The sequence below is a fragment of the Orussus abietinus genome, unplaced genomic scaffold, assembly GCF_000612105.2.
Source record: "Orussus abietinus isolate OABI.00-Male unplaced genomic scaffold, Oabi_2.0 scaffold25, whole genome shotgun sequence".
NCBI classification, from domain to species: domain Eukaryota; kingdom Metazoa; phylum Arthropoda; class Insecta; order Hymenoptera; family Orussidae; genus Orussus; species Orussus abietinus.
The window spans coordinates 451,874-471,261 of NW_019394504.1; the positions used below are offsets into that span (position 1 = coordinate 451,874).

The window sequence follows — 19,388 nt, forward strand, 5'->3', positions numbered from 1 at the left end:
TCGTCGTCCGCGTCGGTCTCGAAATTCCGCGCGCCGCGGAATTCGCCCCGCAGCCGCCGCGCGGAGCGATCTCTCCTCGGGCCGGCGATTTCTCTCCCGATCGAGCGAGATCGACGGGGCGGGGGAGAGAGGGGGCGGCACGTGTCGCCGCCCGGAGAGGGGGGAGGGACGCGAGCGATTTTTCCCCGGCGGGGGGCGAGCGACGCGGTTGCGTAAACTCGGATGCACGCGACGAATTACGTTTGGAGCGTTACGAAACCGAGGTTTCTGCCGCGAGAGGGAGACGTCGGCGCGGAGTAAACGCTGACAATGGAGAACCTTCGTGCATTATTCTCCCGCGGTGTCGCGGCCCAAGGTGAGGCGTAATTAAATTTTCATAATCGGCCGCGTTGCGTAACCTTCGGCGCGCACCAAAGAGACGACGCGCGCGGGGGCGGGATCTCGTCGCGAGAGGGCCCGACCGGACGGCCCCCGGAGGGCCCCGGAGGTCCGAGGTTTACGTAACGGCCGACGGGGTTGCGAGGTCCCGGGAAAGTTCCCGGAGCGGCTTCCGCGATCTCGCCGACCGAGCGGCACCGACATCCCCCCGACGACGACTTTCTCCGAGTCCTGACGGAGCGCGTCGTCGTACGTCGAGGGGAGAGACGTTCCGTTCCGCCGTCTCCGTCTTCCTCCCGCGGAGGCGCCGCTCCGCTTCTCCCGCTCCGACCGCGACGCTCGGCCGCTCTCTCCTTTCCCGTGCCTCCCCCTCCAATCGTTTCGCCGCCCGACGACCATCGACGAGTTTTCCCGGCCCCGCTCGACGTGGATCTCGTCGAGGACCTAAAAGGTCGGAGGCGGCGTTCGGTGCGTTTCCGGTAGCGACGCGGTCCGAGACCCCTTCGCCGCGACTGTCAACGACCTCGCGTGCCGCCCGCAAAATCCTCGCGGTCATGACCGGGTATTAGGGCGGAAAATAGCCCCGTTTCTAAAATTAACCACGGCCTGCCCCGTCGCCTCCTCCTCGTCGCTTCGATGAGCCCCTGCTCGAGGCGCGAGATCGTCGAGGGAAAAACTCGCTCCGGAATTGAAATCGGTCCGAATTGATAAAGAAAGAAGGAAAAAAAATATGATAAAGGGAAAATTCGAGTCGATCGAAATGACGGGAATTTCGTTGCCCGTCGACTGCCTGGAGGAGGAGCGCGAGGAGGGCGTCAATCTCCGAGGAGACGATCTCTCGTCCCCGTCCGGGTATCGAATCGAGCCGCGCTCGCTTTTCCGAGGAGACGGTCACCGCCACCCGTGGGAACCCTCTCCCCTCCCCTTTCCTCGTCCCGCGTCGCTCCGGAGGACTCGGTCCGATCCGAACCGCCGCGGAAATCCAAGACGGGCGCGCCCCCGAAAGGAGGCACCCTCGGTCGGAAGACGCCGAGTTTTTTTTCTGAATCGCGCCGGCCCGGCAGATGTCGCTTCCGTTCGGGGCGTCGAGCGGCGCACGTGTGCGTCGGGACGGGCCGCTTTTCACTCCTCCCCGATCCCTCGGCCCTTCGGGGTATTCCCGGAAAACCTCGGCACGTGACGGAAAGGAGCCGCTCGTTCTAGGTGCCGCCGCATCCTTGCCCCGGAACCGTGGGAGAGAACGTCGAGAGCGGTCGGCGAAACGCAAGGTCTCCTCCTGGTTTAATCGAAAACGGCCGAAATTCCAGCCGACCCGGGACTCTGGACAACGATCGTCGAGTTTTCGAGGGCGAGTTTCCTCTCGGGGGTCTCTCCGGAATCGGAAAGAGGCCTCGAGCGATCGACCCTCGACTCGGGATCGAGGCACCGATCTCGCGGTCTATCCATCGCGAACGGAGCCACCGTTGCGCCCGGCGAGCTATCTTTATCCGCGACCTTCCTAAGAACTCCGGGGAAAATGGCCGAATCGCTCGAGCGAGCGGGAGAGAGAGAGAGAGAGAGAGAGACGGGCGAGCGGGAGAGAATTCGAGCGTTATCGGCGCGTTAACCAGGGCCGGGTCTTTGTCACTCGGCCGGCGATCGATTCTCTCCTCCCGGCGTCGACTTCCCTCTCTCGCGGTAAATGCAAGCTGCATGCTCTTTGTCGCACGCCGAGTGGGCTCTAGTTGACGAAATATTGACATCCAAGAATAGACACCCGTAGCGGCCGGGCGGCGGGGCGAGGGGGGGCGGCCGACGGCGGGGCGCGAACGAGGGAGAGAAAGCGAGGTTAGGTTGGCGCGGTGCATTCGGCACGAATTTAAAGGAGGGCGGCTCCGGGGATGACGTCAACGCCGGAGCGCTCCCCGAGCGGACGTCCTATCGCGATACAGGCTCCGAATCCTGCCGGCCCAGAGAAAGGGACGGAGGGAGAGAGAGGGTGCGTCGCTCGAGGTTCGTTTTCGTCCCTCGCGCGCCGCGATCGAGGAGAGAGACCGGAGGGAGGAAATTCCCGCCCTCGTGGCGAGACCTCCCTCGTGGGATTTTTTCGCGAACGGACTGAAACGCGAAAAACGATGCCTTCCCGTCCGCGTTGGCCACCCCTGCGTCCCGACGACCCTACGACGCGGTCGCCTTTTTCCAGCGACCCCGCACCCCTGGAAGGGGGGTTACCGGTGGACGCGCCTCTCGTCTCCGCGACCCCGAAACGGTCTTCCCACTCGACGGACGCGCCACGTGGCGCGTGACGTCATCCCTGGGGGAGAAATTTGGGGGACGCCTCGACGCTGAGTCTCGTGGCTCTGCCGAGTATTTTTCGGGAACAAAGCTCGAATCGTTCCGCGGGGGAGTCGATCCGCAAAGATTTCTGGGAAGCGACACACGGCGGGAGGGTCGACCACCTCCCGGGGGAGATGCGCGAGGCGCCTCCCGTTCGGAGGCTCGAAACGTCGGGCAGCCCTTAACCGAGGCTCGCCATGGCCTCGAGACGCGTATTCGACGCGGAGACGGAGGTTGGCCACCCTCCGTCGATGTATAGAGACCGGTAGGTCCGTAGGCTCGTATTATGTAGGAGCGGTGTGTGAATAGCGAGCACGTGCATTTCCCACAGAAAAGCAACGGGAGCCGAGCCGAGCCGAGCGGGCAGCGCCGAGCGCGGCCAGCTGGGAACGAACGGTAGGTCGGGCGACGCCGGCGACGGTGGCGCCGCCGGTCCCGGCCTACGACGGGAACGGGAACTAAACGCGGCGGGCACCTACCGCGATCGGCCCACTCGCTCGCGCGTTAGCCTTCGTAAACTCGTTTGGGGGAGACGTCGCGCTTCCGATAAAAAAGAACTCGAAGCTGGGACTTATCGCGACGCTTTTCGTTAAATTCGAAGCGAACCCCGGGGGGTAGCTCTCGAACGTTGGTGGACCCCGTATCGCGCGCCGGTGGGAATCGAATCGGAGGGGGGGACGATTCCGGCCGGCCGTAGAAGAATCCGTGAGATTCGAAGGGCGGAATAAAGGAGGGCACGGGGAGCACACCTCCGAATGGGACGGTTCCTTTCCGGGGAGCCAGGTTTCCGATCTTCCGCCTCGACGAGCCGAAGGAAAGGGGCCGTTTGGCAGAAATTTTGGGACGGATCGGAGAGCGACTCGATCTCCTCCGAGAGTATTCGAATCCGCGTGGAGAGATGGACGACTAACGAGGAAACGACGCTTTTCAGGAGGCCGCAAAGGAGCAACGGCGCTCGGTCCTCGGTCCGGCCCTAAGGACGGCGGCCATCGGCGCGGGAGTGCAGCCCCCGCTGCCGTCCGGCTACCGCGACGCCGTGCCGCCCCGAAGCGGGGACGGTGATTCGACATTTGGCGCCGCGGCGATGGTGGCAGCCGCCACCGCTACGGCCACCGCCACAGCCAGCGTGGTGGCCATGCAGGACCGCCAGGACATACCCACGCAGTTCAATCAGGTTGGTCGCCCGGGTTCGGAAGCGCCCGCCCGCTTCTCCACCTCGACTCTCGGGAAGGCGAGAAATGCTGACGCCTGGTTCCTTTCGCAGATGCAAAGCCAACATGGGATACCCCACCAGGCGTACAACACGGGGTATGCCCAACGAGGACCAATGGCTGGGATGGGGCCAGTCGGGATAAACAATTTTAACGGCATGGGCTCGATGGGTCCCATGCACTCCATGAATTCCATGAATTCGATGAACGGGATGAGCGGGATGAACTCGATGAATCCGATGACCATGGGAGGGATGAACGGGATGAACGGGATGACCGGGATGACCGGGATGAGCGCCATGGGTACCATGAGCAACATAGGCGCCATGGGGATGAGCACCATGATGGGACCCAACAACGTGCAGATGAACAAGATGAGCATGCAGGTGAGGACTTTGGGCCACCCTCGCGCTCGAGGACCGCGAGCGACCGGAGAACTAACCGATTCCTTTCTTGCAGACTCAGCCCCAACAAGGTTACCCGAGGAGACTGGCTCCGTATCCCAACCCGGCCATGCACATGGCGCAGAAGAGGCAGCAAGGTTCCTACGCCGCCCCGAATCCCGCGGGCATGCAGCCCGGTTTCAGTGGGCCGGGCATGCCCACGGCCCAGTACCCGACCGGCGGCTATCCGGCCACCAGGCCGAACTTCCAGCCCCAGTACCAGCCTATGCAGAGCATGAGCCCCGCCGGGGCTGCCGGGTTCGCCCCCGGTGCCATGATCCGCGGGGCCAGCATGAGGCAGGCCACTCCGTCCTACAACGGCCCCACGCAAGCCGGTCAGTATTATGGCGCCAACGGGGTGCCGGTTAGCATGGGGCCGACCAACGTCGGCAACCAATTCGTCGGGCATCAGCAGCCCACCCCGAGCTACGGGACCGCTACCTACGCCGCGACCAGCCAGTACCAGCAGGACGTCTCCACGATGAGGACGCCGGGCGCAGGGAACATGACCTACCAGCACAGCCCCATTCCCGGTAACCCGACGCCGCCGTTGACGCCAGCCAACAGTATGCCTCCTTACATCAGCCCCAACCCGGACATCAAACCTAATTTCAACGAGATCAAGTCTCCGGTCAATATTCAGAGTAAGCCCGAGCGCGTTAACCCGAGCCCGCCGGCTTTGATTTGCCTTTCCATTCCGGGTACGACTCCATCCGCGGACTCTTTCATATCTTTGGTATCGCTGCTTTCGATTGGAATTCTTCCTTTATTCTATCTGCTTTTTACGGTTCGAACCGAAACCCAAACAGCCGAACTTTTACCGATCTCGAGCTAGCGCGAGCACGTGATTTGCGATGGACGTCAGAGCCGAACGGGTTAATCTTAACGATGTGTCCTTGCTGAGGAGGGCGAGTCGACTGGGGAACGCGAGGTTCACGCGTGGTCTCTTCGATTTCAGAGGACGACGAGCTGAGACTAACATTCCCCGTGCGGGACGGCATAATCCTCCCACCTTTTCGCCTGGAGCACAATCTGGCAGTAAGCAACCACGTGTTCCAGCTAAAGTCTACGGTCCATCAAACGCTGATGTGGCGGTCGGACTTGGAACTCCAACTCAAGTGTTTCCATCACGAGGACCGGCAGATGAACACCAACTGGCCAGCCTCGGTTCAGGTGTCGGTCAACGCGACTCCTCTCGTCATCGACAGAGGCGAGAACAAAACCTCTCACAAGCCTCTATACCTGAAGGATGTATGCCAACCGGGTCGTAACACTATCCAGATTACGGTATCGGCGTGTTGCTGCGTAAGTACCGACATTTCGCGAACCGTAGATATTCGGGTCCTTATGGCGGTCGAGTGGTTCCCACGTTTCAGTTCGCCCTTTTCGTTTGCAGTCCCACCTGTTCGTTCTTCAATTGGTCCATCGCCCGAGCGTACGAAGCGTCTTGCAAGGACTGTTACGAAAAAGGCTGCTCACCGCGGAGCACTGCATCACGAAGATTAAGAGGAACTTTAACAATACCATGTCGAGCAATGGTATGCAGCCCGAGAAAGACGTCGTCGAACAAACAGCACTAAAGGTAGGCACCGTGGTCCTCCGAGCCGCGCAAGATATTTTCCGCACCGAGTCAAAATCCGAGGTCGTCCTCAATCGAGCCGATTTCTTTACAGGTATCGTTAAAATGTCCTATCACCTTCAAACGTATAACACTGCCAGCGAGAGGGCACGATTGCAAGCACATACAGTGCTTCGACCTGGAATCGTACCTGCAATTGAACTGCGAAAGGGGGTCCTGGAGATGTCCTGTTTGCACGTGAGTATAATTCCTTGTTTATTTTTCTCTTCTGCTAAGGGTCTTCGAAGATATCACGCTACGGTTATCTTAATATTTCGCTCGCGAAAAACTTTGTATGTACACGTTTAAATATCATCTTTCAGTAAGCCCGCGCAATTGGAAGGCCTGGAAGTCGACCAGTACATGTGGGGTATTCTGAACACGACGCTGAACACGGTGGAAGTCGAAGAGGTAACGATAGACTCGGCGGCCAACTGGAAACCGGCGAAAAGCTTGACTGGAATCAAATCCGAAGAAGAGAACGACTGCAAAAGATTGACGAAAGCGATGTCGCCGGGTAGTATGAACATGCCGACGATGAACAACTGGGACATGAACCAGGCGATGAGCCCTTACATACCACCGGACATGAACAGTATCGTTAGCGGTTCCATGATGAACAACACGCCACCCAATTACGGAACCAACGGCATAAATCATCGGAATTCCTCCGGAGGGTCGTACGATATCAACTCCGGATCGAACACATCCGGGAGCAACGATTATTCCAACGGGGCAGGACCCCTCTCGCACTTAAACGATTCCGTGAATTCCCTGGACCCTCTCAACGCGATGGAGAAGTCACTTAACGACCAGGTTCGGCCGAGATCTCGTCTCCTTTGCTTTGAGATAAATTATAAAAACCACTCGTGTTTGCTTTAACCGGGATCTTCTTTCCAGATGCCCCATACGCCGCACACGCCGCACACCCCTCACACGCCGCACACACCTGGCGGAGGTAACAGCGGACCACCCAGCGTTCCCCCGGCTTCGCAGGAATCCACCGGGAATCACAACTCGTCCGGCGGTACGAATACGAACCTCGGTAACGACACCACGGACATACCTTCGGACTTGAATTTTGACCCCGCCGCGGTCATCGACGGCGAAGGCACGGGTCAAGAAGCTCTGAACGTAAGTCCGATTGAAAAGTATCCCCCAACGTCTTAACGACGGGACGCGGTTTTTCCTTAAAATACTGACCTTTCTATCGGTACGTCACAGCTGTTGCCGGACAACGTGGTCGATCCCATGGAATTGCTGTCTTATCTGGATCCACCGGATCTGAACACACCACCCAGTAGCGGAGCCAGCAGCGGTAATCCGTCATCGAGCGACGACATTCTAGCGCTCTTCGAATAAGAACGGACAAGGTTTAACGACCCTGTAAAAGGAATAATCAAATTACTGCCTCGAAACTGGGGAAAGTGACCACCGGAGTCGGCGCGTCACTGCAAACCGCTCCCAAGCCCGACTTGGGCATTTGCAGGGAGTGCGAAGAGAAGACGGGAGGGGGTGGTCACTGTGGGTGCTCTCACCTAAACAATGGTACAAACGATCTTAGCTCTAATTGTAATATTCCTATTGACGAAGTTAGGGCATATATTATAGGTATAGAACGATGACCTCTATCGGCGAGACGACGGACGTCCCGTCGACGCTCGCTCGTAAAGACCATATTGCACGGACTGGGCTTCGCAGCCGGATAGATTTCGTTCTCGACGCGAAACCGTGTAAACGATGCGCGTCGCGTTGTACGCTCGGCCGTATCAAACGTCTCGTGCACTCGGTGAAATGCTCCTTGCAGTATTGCCTTTACCTGGAAATACGGTCTACTCGCATTGAAGGCTATGACGGACCTACATCACGAGAAACTACTGCTGTACAGTATCTTTTTGTAAATAACTTTAATTCTAATTAAATACGGTAAAAGATATTCATCCGTTGTAAACCAACATGCTTATTGATGGATATAGCGCATATAGTGTTCCTTTCGTTTAGAACTTTAGTGACGGCTTGTGGGGGCGAGTTGAGCCTAGGGGCCACCGGGCTTCACCCTGGATACGATCAAACGAGCACGATGTATCTCCGCTGATACTGTGACGCGACTTCGTGGTACCGATTCATTTGTGACGATCGACCAACCGGAGATATATATTCCTACGAGGTAAGCCGTGGAAGTAAGACGTTACGGGCATCCCGTAGTAACGATGTGCTATATTCTATCAATTTACGGTATTAATCTACGTTAATTTAACGGAACAGTAGCGGTTAAATAGTAGTCTCCTAAACGTGGCTGTTTATTTGAATCATACATCGGACGACGGTTTTGTTTTCACGTTATCAAGTGAATTCTGAAGGACTGAGGCCAATCGCGAAGTTATTTCTTCTTCTTTTTTTTTTTTTCCTTTCTCTCGGTTTAACGTGCACGCAACTCTCCTCTTTGATTACGAGCGCAACTAACAGGGGGGGAAGAGAATTTCTGCTGAAAACTTGAAACACCAATTTCATCAGTATTATGTCCGCGCGATTTCGCGACACCCGGAGAAGATAAACGTCTTTCGGTCGGAGCACAATTTAGCCCGTTATCGTGCATCGCTCACGTGAATTAACGTTGCATAGGAAAGCTCGTTTTTCTTTTTTTTTTTTCTCGCACTCGAGAACGGTTCGAGCAATTTTCGCAAATTGTATTATCGGTATCGGAGTGAAATCGGACAAAGGGATTTTATCGGCACCCTCGAGGAACCGCGCCGAGTGAGCGGTCGAAAATTCTAAGCTATCGAGGGAAACTCGGCAAACCGATTCGACGCGGATCCGTACCAGATCGGACGTGCCTACGTAATGCGAGAAATACTGCCAGAGTGGCACCGCCCATAACTCCCCTGCTTGCGTAGTGGTTACTACATTTATATCCTTTGTGATTAAAAGAGGAGATATACTTAAAGTGATTCATGTAGATTATACAAATTTTATATAAAAATGTATTTATATTCTGATACGCCCATAAACCGGCGTACAATGATGAATTAGATGCGGTCAAGTTTCTATTCACATAATTACAGTATAACATCACTGAAGTTAGATTTTAATATTACTTATATTAAGTGCGACTATTGTATATTATTTGTATATATGACAAATAGATTAATAATATAAGAAAAGTGGCAGATACTTATTGGCCGGCTATAACAGTGAAACGATTATCTTAATTATTTCTCAGAACCAATACATATGGGAGTTCTACGAAGATACCATGTCCTAGAAATCGAAACCTGTACGTGACTGTAGAATTGTAACGGATGCAGTGCAACGCGAACGTTGTACTTTTATTTCTACTAGTACTACCACCTACCTATTAAAATCCTAATTACCTAAAAAAGTTTATTCGAACTGTAAGCATTACTTAGGATTGCCGAGTAGTATGCGCAACTTTTGTTGCGGGTGTACATACGTAGGCAATAACTACCTATACCTAAATAATACTATTCTAAAGTACACGTTACGAGGTCCTGATTTATACGAGATACCGTGCTTTATAGTCATCTGGAGGGAACGGTGTACCATTGAATCATCCAACGGTCATGATTTATTGGAACGCCATACAATTGCGCCCGGTTGTACCTTAATTGTAGACACATTTCTTTTTTTTTTCCATTGAATTGATTTTTTTAAGCCTGTAAAACGTTCGAGTTGATATGTATCAAATCGATTTGATTTCAATTTGTATTGACTATATGACGTTTATTTGAAGTTACTTAAAATAACTTCGAGTCGATACTTGATAGATGGTTCCTTTTTGTTTACATATTTATGAATACTTTCTTTTGGCTAGTAAATGTTAAGGCTCGGGTTTTATGTTCTGAACAGGGAGAGAAATCACGTAGAAGGATCAATTAAGCGCAATTAATTAAAGCCACTCCAGATTTCTATAGACCTCGACGATGCTAGACTTACTTACTTACCTACCTGTCTATCGTTAAGTGGCCTATCATTTGAATTGATTGTGCACCAATGAAAGTTTGACGATTCAAAATGATAGAAACGATAATGTGTAAGGCCAGTAAGTCTATATTAATATGTCGACGATAATTCATCCAACTATATCGGAATCGTTATAGTTCCTCTACCGAGGTAATATGCATAATGCAACAATAATGTTATTGGTTACGATCACGTGAAAAATTTTAATACACAAAGACCAGTTTATAATATTTATGGCAGACACAACGTTCTCCGATAATTAGAAATATTCAATAAAAAAATATATTAAAATTACAAGTTATTAGTTTTTACTTTTGTGTCCTGGTAAACGAATAGCGTATTAAACACGACCGTTTAATTTACATGAATGACGAAGGTGAATGATACATTGACATAGATAATTATTACTAAGTATTCCCAATTCTCGTTTTCCGATGACACGGCAGGCACGACATGATACGTTACGATACAGTACGGCACGGTACGGCACGGTACGGTACGGCACGGTACGGCACGATACGTTACGTCACGTTACGCAACTAAGGAGCGTGTCCGTGCTAAGTGTGGAAGAGTTTCGATGAAGAGCCACTAGGCAAGCGTGGTTCTCCGACACTTCCGAAACATGGCGCATGGCCACTCTGCTTCTCTCTGATGGCAGCGACTTCGAATATGGACTGCAGTGATTTTTTAGAGTTCCAGGTATTTCTCATGTTAAGTTAAGATAACATTGAATAAACTGACTCAAGAGTACAAAATAAATATATTTCATATTGATACGCATCGACGACGATCAATTTATAATTACGGAAAATATGTTCATTGAAAAGATTCATCCGCCGGTAAGGTTATGGATGACCTGTTCTTTAAATCTAAATGAAAAAGTAGTTATATGCCACGTAATTCATAATAGTTGTGAACGATGGTAATTTCATCTCAGAGTTTAATCGATCGTCTGTAATAATGATCTTCAGAGTTAAATAAATATACTTTCATTCTATAACCGACTCGTAACACCCGTTTGTGATCTTTAGACATACACAAACCTATAGACTGGTTAAACGGTTGAAATTTTATTCTACCGGATACAAAAGGACTCTTTCCAGTTTCTTTAATACTTTTTTATTTATCTTATTGTAAACTTTAATTATGAGATTTTTCTGTTCTAGGATGCGCTGCAAAAAATGAGACTTTTGGACGACAAGATAATCTATTTACTGAATACCACTATACCTACGGAGTCATTTAAGGGTCAAGCTGACCCTACAGTCAAATGTAAAGATCTGTTTCAACAAATACAGTCCGGTCATTCCCAAAGGGAAATAGCGATAAAAAAATGCCTAAATGCTGCCAGAGAGAGATTGCACAAGTTAAAAACTCAGAAAGACATGGGACAAGAGGATCCTCTATTAATAAAAAATTTAAGGAAAGAGCAGAATAGATTACGCTTACTTCAATCGGAATTAAGCGTCGAAGAAATAGTGAAAAATCGAACAACGCAGGTGTATTATGAAAGATGTCGTAGATTTTATAAGCCAAACATGGACGTGTAAATATATAACAAACGTTCCAGATGGATAGATATTTTCGAATTACTTTATAGAAAACATTTTGATTATTATTCTGATAACTACTAACAGTCTTTTAATTAGGCTGTAAATTTTCATAAGTGTGTACAATTGAATTGATGATGCACAACAGCACTGGGATACAGAATGTGAATTAACATAAATAAAGTTTTTCACCTATTTTAAAACACCTTTTATTTTTATAGGCAACATGGTCGTTTAACAATATTTTCAAATTAAATCTAGTCATCGATATCACGTGGTTTTTTAATATATTCTTATACATACCACTAGTGCTAACAACAATACAGTTGCACTAAGCAACCAGGAATCAAATTGTATATTGTACATGCTAGTAATAATTCATTACAAATTGTAGAGATTGTTCTTTGCGTTTTGTATTACCAAGGAGGAATAAGATACTGTTATTATACGCACAGTTTAATAATAAAACATTGTTTAATATATAGTGCTTATAAGTTAAAATTATTGTCTGTTTAAGAGTATCAAATGTAATTGGGGACTCGAGCCACCAATAATTACAACCATATTGCTCACATTTTAGACATGCTTAGGGAACATCGTTCTATATTAATTTCAAAACCTTAAGTTATTAAGTCTCTACATACATATACATTCCATGATATATATTATGGAATTCTTAGCGAAACTAAATGATTTAGGACTTTCCTTTCTCTGCCGATGCTTCCTTGGATGCTGCATCCTTTAGTACACTACTCTGATATTCTCGATTAATTTTTTCGTGCCAATCTAAATTATACTGTGTTAAATTTTCTCCTCGTGCTCCTTTAAATTTTCCAGTATATATAGCTGCTATGCAACCAATAACACTGGCCACAATCATATAGTTACATAATCGGATGCGGAACTTGGATCGTGCCTGTGTTATACATTCTATCCTGTATTAGGAGCAAAATGAAAATATAAGTACTTATAAGCTTTATCTAGCTATTTTGCATATATGACTTAATCTTTTATACTCATTGCACTTTGACTGCAAAGAGTTACTCTTCTACTAAAAAATGCATAAAAGTTATAGTAAGAAGCTATTGCTGTACTTAGTTATGACAAAATAATAATGTTAAAAATAATTGAATATTTTTAACACTTACGTCACTTTATCTGGGACCTCTGCAAAACTGGGATAACGATTCATCCACGATAAAACTCTTTTGTCAAAGTTTGTACACTTATGCATGAGTGTTCCTAAAATGTGCACACGTATACATACATCGATAAGCTATCAATTTGTCAGACAACTCGAACTAATCTCTAATGAAAACAAAACAATTAGTATATTTACCATATGAGCCTGAGCTTGTAGAACCTGCTGTAGCCTGCCCAGAAGACTCTGTGACCGGTTGCTTTGAATCGAAGACAATGGCACTGTTACTTAGTGGGCGAATCCCCGATCTACCAGTATAGCGCATTAAGCACTGCAACATTCTTTTGAACGGTACAAATTAAAAATTGCAAAATTACAAAACTTTCGAGATCAGTCGTTGGCTTGTGAAAGATACAAATTTCATCAGAAATGTAAGCATAGGCAAAAGCATCTTGAGTTGCCAATGGGTTTTGCTACGACTCCAGAAATGCGCGCAATTTTAAGTCACATTTCACTTTTCCATTTTGTTAATACTTTTTTAAATTTATATTTAATTCTAATTAAAAGCCCAAATATTTCGATCCATTCCGTCCATCCTTCATTTTGACTCATTCAACCTAGGTTATGTTGAAATTATTTATAAATAACCCATTTTTTATTTTTATTTCTAGAAACTACCGAAGCATCATTGCGCTATGCTAAGTAACTCAACGCAATGTCACTGTCGTACAAGTAACATCGTGGAAACGACACGGTGAAAAATCCGACCACTCATGCAGTTTGCCGTACTCCGTTTCCGACATTCATATGTTTCAGGTTAATCCTCAAACATTTTTATCTATACTTACTTGTTCGGAGCAATTTTATAGGTATCAGGCAGGAATCAAATTTTCTTACTTCCTTTCTTACGTCTCTTCGGACACTAACCAATATGCCCACCCTCGCTCGTTTAATATCTAACTACGCGCCGAGATGACACGTGACTTTAAGCACTCGCCGTGCCAACATTCACCAACACGAGCCCGAGTATTCGATGCTTCCGTGATGCTGTCTGAATCCTTGTGTTCCCTGAGCCCGGCGCGTCGAAATTTTATCGTTCGATCGTTAACACCGTAGCAAGTACTTTGTGGGCCCAGGATTCTCGAGGTCAGCAACGGTTCGTGTATCACGAATAATATACAAAAGAATTTATAATTCAATGAATAGTAATGGTTGGATGACGTTACGCTATTACTATTAAAGCGTTTAACACCTTTACAATAAATAATTGAGGTCTGTTCATCCTGACCGGTCGTTACATGGTGATGGCATATCCATGTGTCTACGTGACATTCGCCTCGTTTACCTCGTGCTGGTTTCTCCCTCATTCCGTTACACATAACTTTTTATAGTCCGTTCCAACCGGCGATCCTTCCGCGAAAGATGCCGTGTAATAATTATCCGCATCGTTAATGTACGTAAGATATGATTCCGGAAATACAGCCGATAAACCTTCGCAAATGTGGGAAAATTTTAGAAACACCCTGATCAGGGCAAACCTTGTCCCTTTTGCCTTTGTATTGCGACATTTAAAAAATATTTTAGGCCGACTCCACGGTAGGAGCATAGCTGTTTTTGCTTTTCAGCGGGTTTTCGGAATGCCCAACCTCCGCCGAATTTTTTTTGCACTTGTCTCCACATCAATCCTAAGAATAAAGTTCTTACCTCGAATAGTCGAATACTGCGAAAAATCCTCCCGAGGCTTATCTAACTGCGGATATAAGCCGAGTCATTTCGCGTATGATTTTTACATTTCCCTACTAGCGTTTTCGCGCGTTTTTCAAATGTTTCCGAGCCGTATCGCAGGCCGTACAGTGTCGTTGAGTGTGTAATAGTAGTAGATAAGTAGATAAAGTCAAATGGAGCGTCACGAATGTTCTTCCCTTACCATCAAAAACGAGCAGAATCGGTAAGCGTAGGTAAGCCACCACCGTCAACTGCCGCATGGTATTACCATCACGAGTTCGTGAGCCGCCAACGGCGACTGGTATGTACATGGTACCGCAATCGCGAGTGCGCGAGCTCCTATCAGAAATTCGTTGCGTCGCCCTTGGGGGCAAAAAACGGTGAAAGCTAACGTACGAAACCAGAGGGCAGCACAGGAGGCGATCGCACGATCCTGCCCGTGAGCAATCTCCCAACTCATCTCTGGTATTAAACACCCTGGTCATATTTTATTCGCATTCTAGCTACAGTTTTCACTTTTAAGATATCCACTGCCTCTCTAGAGATCATTCATATTCATCGGTTGATAGGCATCTATTTTTCAATATGGCGGTCGAACGTTGTCGTTCTCACATCTGCGCTTTGAGAACGTACGTTAAAATTTCCCGGTTTTTTCTGCACAATAAAATATTGTAGTAACGTTACGATTGATTCTACGTCTTTAATTCAAGATCTACATCATTATTAATATATTATTCGATTTGATAAGATGGCAAGCAGTGAGCAAAGGCTCAGAGAAAATTGCGCCGGTGGGTCGAAGGGAACTGCATCTAAACAAGAGAAACGCGAAAACACGTTGACGAACGGCGGCAAAGGTTCCGGAGACGACGCCGATAGTTTGGAAGAATTACCTCTCGATATCGGGGAACATTATTTGGTGCGCAGATCCGATGATTCTTGGCGTAAGTCATATCCACCGAAGAAAAAATAGAACGTATTTTGAACACTGTTTATTTTCATCTCTTGATGCTGCCCTACCTTTTATAGTAAATACTTCTTTATGTACTTCCAGACCCAGCTGAGATAATACAGACTCGTTACAACGAGGCTGATAGTCATTATGAGTATTATGTACATTACGAGGGTCACAATAGGAGATTGGATGAGTGGGTGCCGAGGGACCGAATTATGTCTAGCAGGTTTGACATGTCTGATCGAAATTGGAAAAACAGTGACAGAAACCCATCGGGTGACTTGCTCGCCGATTCTTCTGATAGAAAGATAACAAGGAATCAGAAAAGACGGCATGATGAAATTAATCACATACAAAAAGTAATGCTTAATGGATAGTCCCTGCTTTCAATGCTGTAAGGCAATTGATCAAGTACTTTAATGGGTTTGATCTGTTTAGACATATGCCGAAATGGATCCAACCACTGCTGCATTGGAGAAAGAACACGAAGCTATTACAAAAGTCAAATATATCGATAGAATACAGATAGGTAAATAATTTGATTATTGCATTAGGCAATAGATCTACGTTTAACAATTTGATGATCAAGAACGTGCTCATATAATTGCTTTTAGGGCGGTATGAAATAGACACTTGGTATTTCAGTCCATACCCAGAAGAATATGGCAAGCAACCTAAACTTTGGATTTGCGAATACTGCCTAAAGTACATGCGCCTTGAGAAAACATACCGATACCACATGGTAATTATTTTTCTCTGTACTGTTTAATTCTGAGCATAAGACTTTAAATTATAAAAGTATTATTTTTAGAGTGAATGTACTCATAGGCAACCAGTTGGCAAAGAGATATATCGTAAAGGAACTTTGAGTATCTGGGAAGTGGATGGGCGAGAACATAAGATATATTGTCAAAATTTATGTCTGTTGGCTAAATTATTTCTGGATCATAAAACACTCTATTTTGATGTCGAACCGTTTCTGTTTTATATCTTATGTGAAGTGGATAAACACGGTGCCCATCTTGTGGGATATTTTTCAAAGGTGAGACTATCGGCTTTCATTGAATTACTTTAAGTAGTTTGAATTTGATACATTTATTATTATTTGCTTTTAGGAAAAGGAATCGCCCGATGGCAATAATGTTGCTTGCATTTTAACGTTGCCACCTTTCCAAAGACAGGGTTATGGAAAATTACTTATTGCCTTTAGTTACGAGTTAAGTAGAATCGAACAAACTGTAGGAAGCCCAGAAAAACCATTGAGTGATTTGGGTAAATTATCCTACCGGAGCTATTGGAGTTGGATACTCCTTGAAATATTAAGAGATTTCCGAGGGACACTCAGCATCAAAGATCTTAGGTAGGCATACGGTAAAAGGATTATACTTAAATCTGTGGGCTACCTTGATTTCAATTAATCATCAAAATTGTAGTATATACGTATTAACTTTTTTTAGAATATGTGAAATAAAGATTTCTTTTGTTTCAGTCAAATGACCAGTATTTCTCAGACAGACATCATATCGACACTACAAAGTATGAATATGGTGAAGTATTGGAAAGGTCAGCACGTTATCTGTGTTACTCCAAAGCTAGTCGAAGAACACATAAAAAGCAGTCAGTTCAAAAGACCACGACTTACGGTTGACAGTAGTGCTCTCAGGTGGGGAGCACCTCCCCGGAAAAATGTAAAACCAGGAAAGAAATGAGACAAGCTACATTGTAGGAGTACCTACAGTTCCCTCCAGAAAAGATGGACCAGTCATCCAGAATCGATTGGCTGCATCGAGAGTCGTGAACAGAATTCTTTGCGATGATATCCAGAATTCTCAACCATCTGTAACGCGCAGCGCCCTGAATTGCTGACAGAGATTTTGCAACTGCTATTGTGTAAATGCACATGTAGTTGGTATGGTTGTATTTAAGACATGATCTCCGAGGTTTGTTACGTATTTGCTGTTACATTACAGTACCACCTGAGAATCCTTGATCCTTGTGGATCAAATAAGGATATTTGTATCAGGAGTAACAGTGACATTAATAACAGTATCGCTTAGCAATTATACAAGCTGATCGATTTTATGCCCTATAGCTTCAACTGAAGCAACCACAAGCTGTCATACAAAGAGAAGTAACAGAATTGATCTAATAAATTCTTTTTCTCACAACAATCTCATTAAATTGTAAATATATTGACTCATTACAGTTGTAATTTGCTGTTACTGTCTTGAGACGACCATTCCTTGATTACAATTTATTGGATGATTTAAGTATTTCTTTTGCCCAATAAACAGTATACTTGGCAGTACCTGGTGACGTGCACACTCCATATCCCCCGTGACCATAATTATGTACAACCTGGTATGAAAATGAGATTTTACCAACAAATAATCAAGAACAAATTAATTTGCTTGGAAGATACAAACCTTGGTTAGAGAACCTTCGATTCGATCTGGTTCAACCCTGACGCTACCTTCTCGATGGGGTCTTATTCCTGTCAATTGCGTTACAGGTATTGCGCTTTTAAGCGAAGGAACCAACCGTTCACATCTTTCACGTATTGCTGTAATCTCGTAAGGACAAATTTGTGTAGTTTCTGAATCGAAATGTCGTGAACCTCCCAAAGTACATAAGCCACCGTAACCAGGTATCACATAAGTATCCAGCTCCCCATAGAAACAAGTCTTCATCCATGGCGCCTTAACCTTAAAAAATAGATATGTCAATTAATAACAAATGGAATTCTCTTAATTGTTGTATAATATGGAAATTCACATACTTTTAGTACTTGACCGCGTATTGGTATAACAGATCTGTCATTACAGAGTTCTCTAGCACCAAATCCAGTACAGTTGATGATCAACTGGTACTCGGGGCACAACTCCTTCAGGGAATAAATCTTTTTCTGCACTAGCTTGGCTCCATTCTGCTGCAACCTGAAAGATAATCTTTAAATGAATCAAGTCTGTACATCATAATTTGTTAAAACGTTGTAAAAAGAACTCGCCGATTCCTTGCCCAGGGTAAATACAAGTCGCACTGTGTAAGTAACGTTGTGAAAAATGATCCGTATTTCCAACTGCCTCCAACCAGCTGGTGTTCTTCATGCGTTGTTCTTCTGTATACAGGTACCACCTCTTCCAACCATCTGCTCTGTTAACATAAATTTAATCGACATTGCGCTTATTATATCGAATATAATGTCACTTCTCCAGTCACACCTTAACTACGTTCGGGTTGGAATTGGCAAATATGTATCCAGAAATGCTGGTGACTCCGGCAAGTGACGCTTCAGGCGAGCGACGAATATCGTCATAATATTCGTACGAGTCTTTCACCCATTTTCTAAAAACGAAATAACTTAGCTTTAAAAAGTGTACGTGTAATCACAGTTAAAAAGGAGTTCTGGAATGAACATTTTACCTGGTAATCTCTTCCGTAGGACCGGAGTACGACGATCCGATTCTGAATATCCCAGCAGCAACATGACTAACCGTATCTTCGAAGTTGGCCGCAAATACAGTTACCTCGGCATTTCGTAATTCTCTTTGTACTTCAAGAGCACTTGTAAGCCCTACAACACCGCCACCCACGACGGCTATCTTCATGTTTTTTTTTTTTATTTACTTAAAGGATACCGGAATAAAATCGTTTTTGAAGAATGTCAAATTAAACTTTCGCCAGTACATCCGTGCCCAGAAACTGACGGAGAATTTCACTTGAATGACAAAACTTTCCAAGCTCGGGGTGACATTAATTGGAGCGTTACGTGAACCGCGTCTGTCAGACTACAAAATGCGTCACTTATCTCTGAACGGATAAGTGCACTGAACGTACTAAAATATAAAAGCACCGACTGAATTTTAGATACATACATAAACAGATAGATACAAATAAAACCTTTCGTATTATAGAAAAATGTACACTTTGTATCTTAGAAAGACAAGATATTCCGAGAAATCAAGTATATAACTACGTGATAGTGGATAATCATGACTGGAATAAATGTCCAACCCGTTACTCCGAAGACAGGAATCTGGGAAGGGTACGAGCAGTCAAAGGCTATATAAATA

At 46.5% G+C, this 19,388-nt stretch overlaps 5 protein-coding genes across 8 annotated transcripts in view; 3 read left to right on the forward strand and 2 right to left on the reverse strand.

The window, feature by feature from the left end:
- The window catches only part of LOC105697714 (zinc finger MIZ domain-containing protein 1), a 33,727-nt gene extending 24,600 nt beyond the window's left edge, over positions 1 to 9,127 (forward strand). For 2 of the 3 annotated variants that reach the window (XM_012421307.2, XM_012421308.2), the window contains exons 2-10: positions 3,626 to 3,868; positions 3,959 to 4,291; positions 4,365 to 4,992; positions 5,307 to 5,653; positions 5,745 to 5,930; positions 6,022 to 6,164; positions 6,290 to 6,782; positions 6,867 to 7,100; positions 7,191 to 9,127. In XM_012421307.2, coding sequence (XP_012276730.1) covers positions 3,626 to 3,868; positions 3,959 to 4,291; positions 4,365 to 4,992; positions 5,307 to 5,653; positions 5,745 to 5,930; positions 6,022 to 6,164; positions 6,290 to 6,782; positions 6,867 to 7,100; positions 7,191 to 7,328 — 2,745 coding nt within the window. In that variant the 3' untranslated portion in view covers positions 7,329 to 9,127. The remainder of the gene's footprint in view (positions 1 to 3,625; positions 3,869 to 3,958; positions 4,292 to 4,364; positions 4,993 to 5,306; positions 5,654 to 5,744; positions 5,931 to 6,021; positions 6,165 to 6,289; positions 6,783 to 6,866; positions 7,101 to 7,190) is intronic. The other variant, XR_001103872.2, reaches the window with a different exon arrangement.
- Positions 9,128 to 10,563: 1,436 nt separating this feature from the next.
- LOC105697759 (coiled-coil domain-containing protein 58) lies at positions 10,564 to 11,826 on the forward strand. 2 transcript variants are annotated; one of them, XM_012421383.1, is made up of 2 exons: positions 10,564 to 10,646; positions 11,114 to 11,826. In XM_012421383.1, the coding sequence occupies exons 1-2, from the start codon at positions 10,599 to 10,601 to the stop codon at positions 11,495 to 11,497; spliced, it is 432 nt and encodes a 143-aa protein (XP_012276806.1). In that variant the 5' UTR covers positions 10,564 to 10,598; the 3' UTR covers positions 11,498 to 11,826. The 2 variants fall into 2 exon arrangements, with proteins under 2 accessions (XP_012276806.1, XP_012276807.1); XM_012421384.1 differs by having other exon boundaries at positions 10,646 to 10,786.
- Positions 11,691 to 13,702, reverse strand: LOC105697758 (UPF0389 protein CG9231). Its single transcript, XM_012421382.1, has 4 exons — positions 13,487 to 13,702; positions 12,837 to 12,979; positions 12,646 to 12,739; positions 11,691 to 12,432 (listed from the first exon to the last, which is right to left on the reverse strand). Exons 2-4 carry the CDS (start codon positions 12,976 to 12,978, stop codon positions 12,192 to 12,194), a joined length of 477 nt encoding a protein of 158 aa, XP_012276805.1. The 5' UTR covers position 12,979; positions 13,487 to 13,702; the 3' UTR covers positions 11,691 to 12,191.
- Positions 13,703 to 14,868: 1,166 nt separating this feature from the next.
- Positions 14,869 to 17,623, forward strand: LOC105697614 (histone acetyltransferase KAT8). The gene is made up of 8 exons (XM_012421081.1): positions 14,869 to 14,992; positions 15,112 to 15,304; positions 15,415 to 15,674; positions 15,754 to 15,844; positions 15,930 to 16,057; positions 16,127 to 16,357; positions 16,431 to 16,675; positions 16,805 to 17,623. Exons 2-8 carry the CDS (start codon positions 15,112 to 15,114, stop codon positions 17,022 to 17,024), a joined length of 1,368 nt encoding a protein of 455 aa, XP_012276504.1. The 5' UTR covers positions 14,869 to 14,992; the 3' UTR covers positions 17,025 to 17,623.
- LOC105697616 (D-aspartate oxidase) lies at positions 17,219 to 19,358 on the reverse strand. Its single transcript, XM_012421082.2, has 6 exons — positions 18,739 to 19,358; positions 18,537 to 18,660; positions 18,323 to 18,468; positions 18,095 to 18,251; positions 17,742 to 18,020; positions 17,219 to 17,673 (listed from the first exon to the last, which is right to left on the reverse strand). The coding sequence occupies exons 1-6, from the start codon at positions 18,921 to 18,923 to the stop codon at positions 17,563 to 17,565; spliced, it is 1,002 nt and encodes a 333-aa protein (XP_012276505.1). The 5' UTR covers positions 18,924 to 19,358; the 3' UTR covers positions 17,219 to 17,562.
- Between the last annotated feature and the right edge of the window lie 30 nt (positions 19,359 to 19,388).

Excerpts from the sequence above, each read along its gene's own strand:
- LOC105697759 (XM_012421383.1), top strand. The coding sequence starts at position 10,599 with ATGGCAGCGACTTCGAATATGGACTGCAGTGATTTTTTAGAGTTCCAG. Across the intron at positions 10,647-11,113 it reads GTGATTTTTTAGAGTTCCAG|GATGCGCTGCAAAAAATGAG; the intron begins GTATTTCTCATG and ends TTTCTGTTCTAG.
- LOC105697758 (XM_012421382.1), bottom strand. The coding sequence starts at position 12,978 with ATGTTGCAGTGCTTAATGCGCTATACTGGTAGATCGGGGATTCGCCCA. Across the intron at positions 12,740-12,836 it reads TACAAGCTCAGGCTCATATG|GAACACTCATGCATAAGTGT; the intron begins GTAAATATACTA and ends TGCACATTTTAG. Across the intron at positions 12,433-12,645 it reads GAGGTCCCAGATAAAGTGAC|GATAGAATGTATAACACAGG; the intron begins GTAAGTGTTAAA and ends CTCCTAATACAG.
- LOC105697614 (XM_012421081.1), top strand. The coding sequence starts at position 15,112 with ATGGCAAGCAGTGAGCAAAGGCTCAGAGAAAATTGCGCCGGTGGGTCG. Across the intron at positions 15,845-15,929 it reads TATCGATAGAATACAGATAG|GGCGGTATGAAATAGACACT; the intron begins GTAAATAATTTG and ends AATTGCTTTTAG. Across the intron at positions 16,676-16,804 it reads CTCAGCATCAAAGATCTTAG|TCAAATGACCAGTATTTCTC; the intron begins GTAGGCATACGG and ends CTTTTGTTTCAG.
- LOC105697616 (XM_012421082.2), bottom strand. The coding sequence starts at position 18,923 with ATGAAGATAGCCGTCGTGGGTGGCGGTGTTGTAGGGCTTACAAGTGCT. Across the intron at positions 18,021-18,094 it reads TACGCGGTCAAGTACTAAAA|GTTAAGGCGCCATGGATGAA; the intron begins GTATGTGAATTT and ends CTATTTTTTAAG. Across the intron at positions 17,674-17,741 it reads TCGAAGGTTCTCTAACCAAG|GTTGTACATAATTATGGTCA; the intron begins GTTTGTATCTTC and ends TTTTCATACCAG.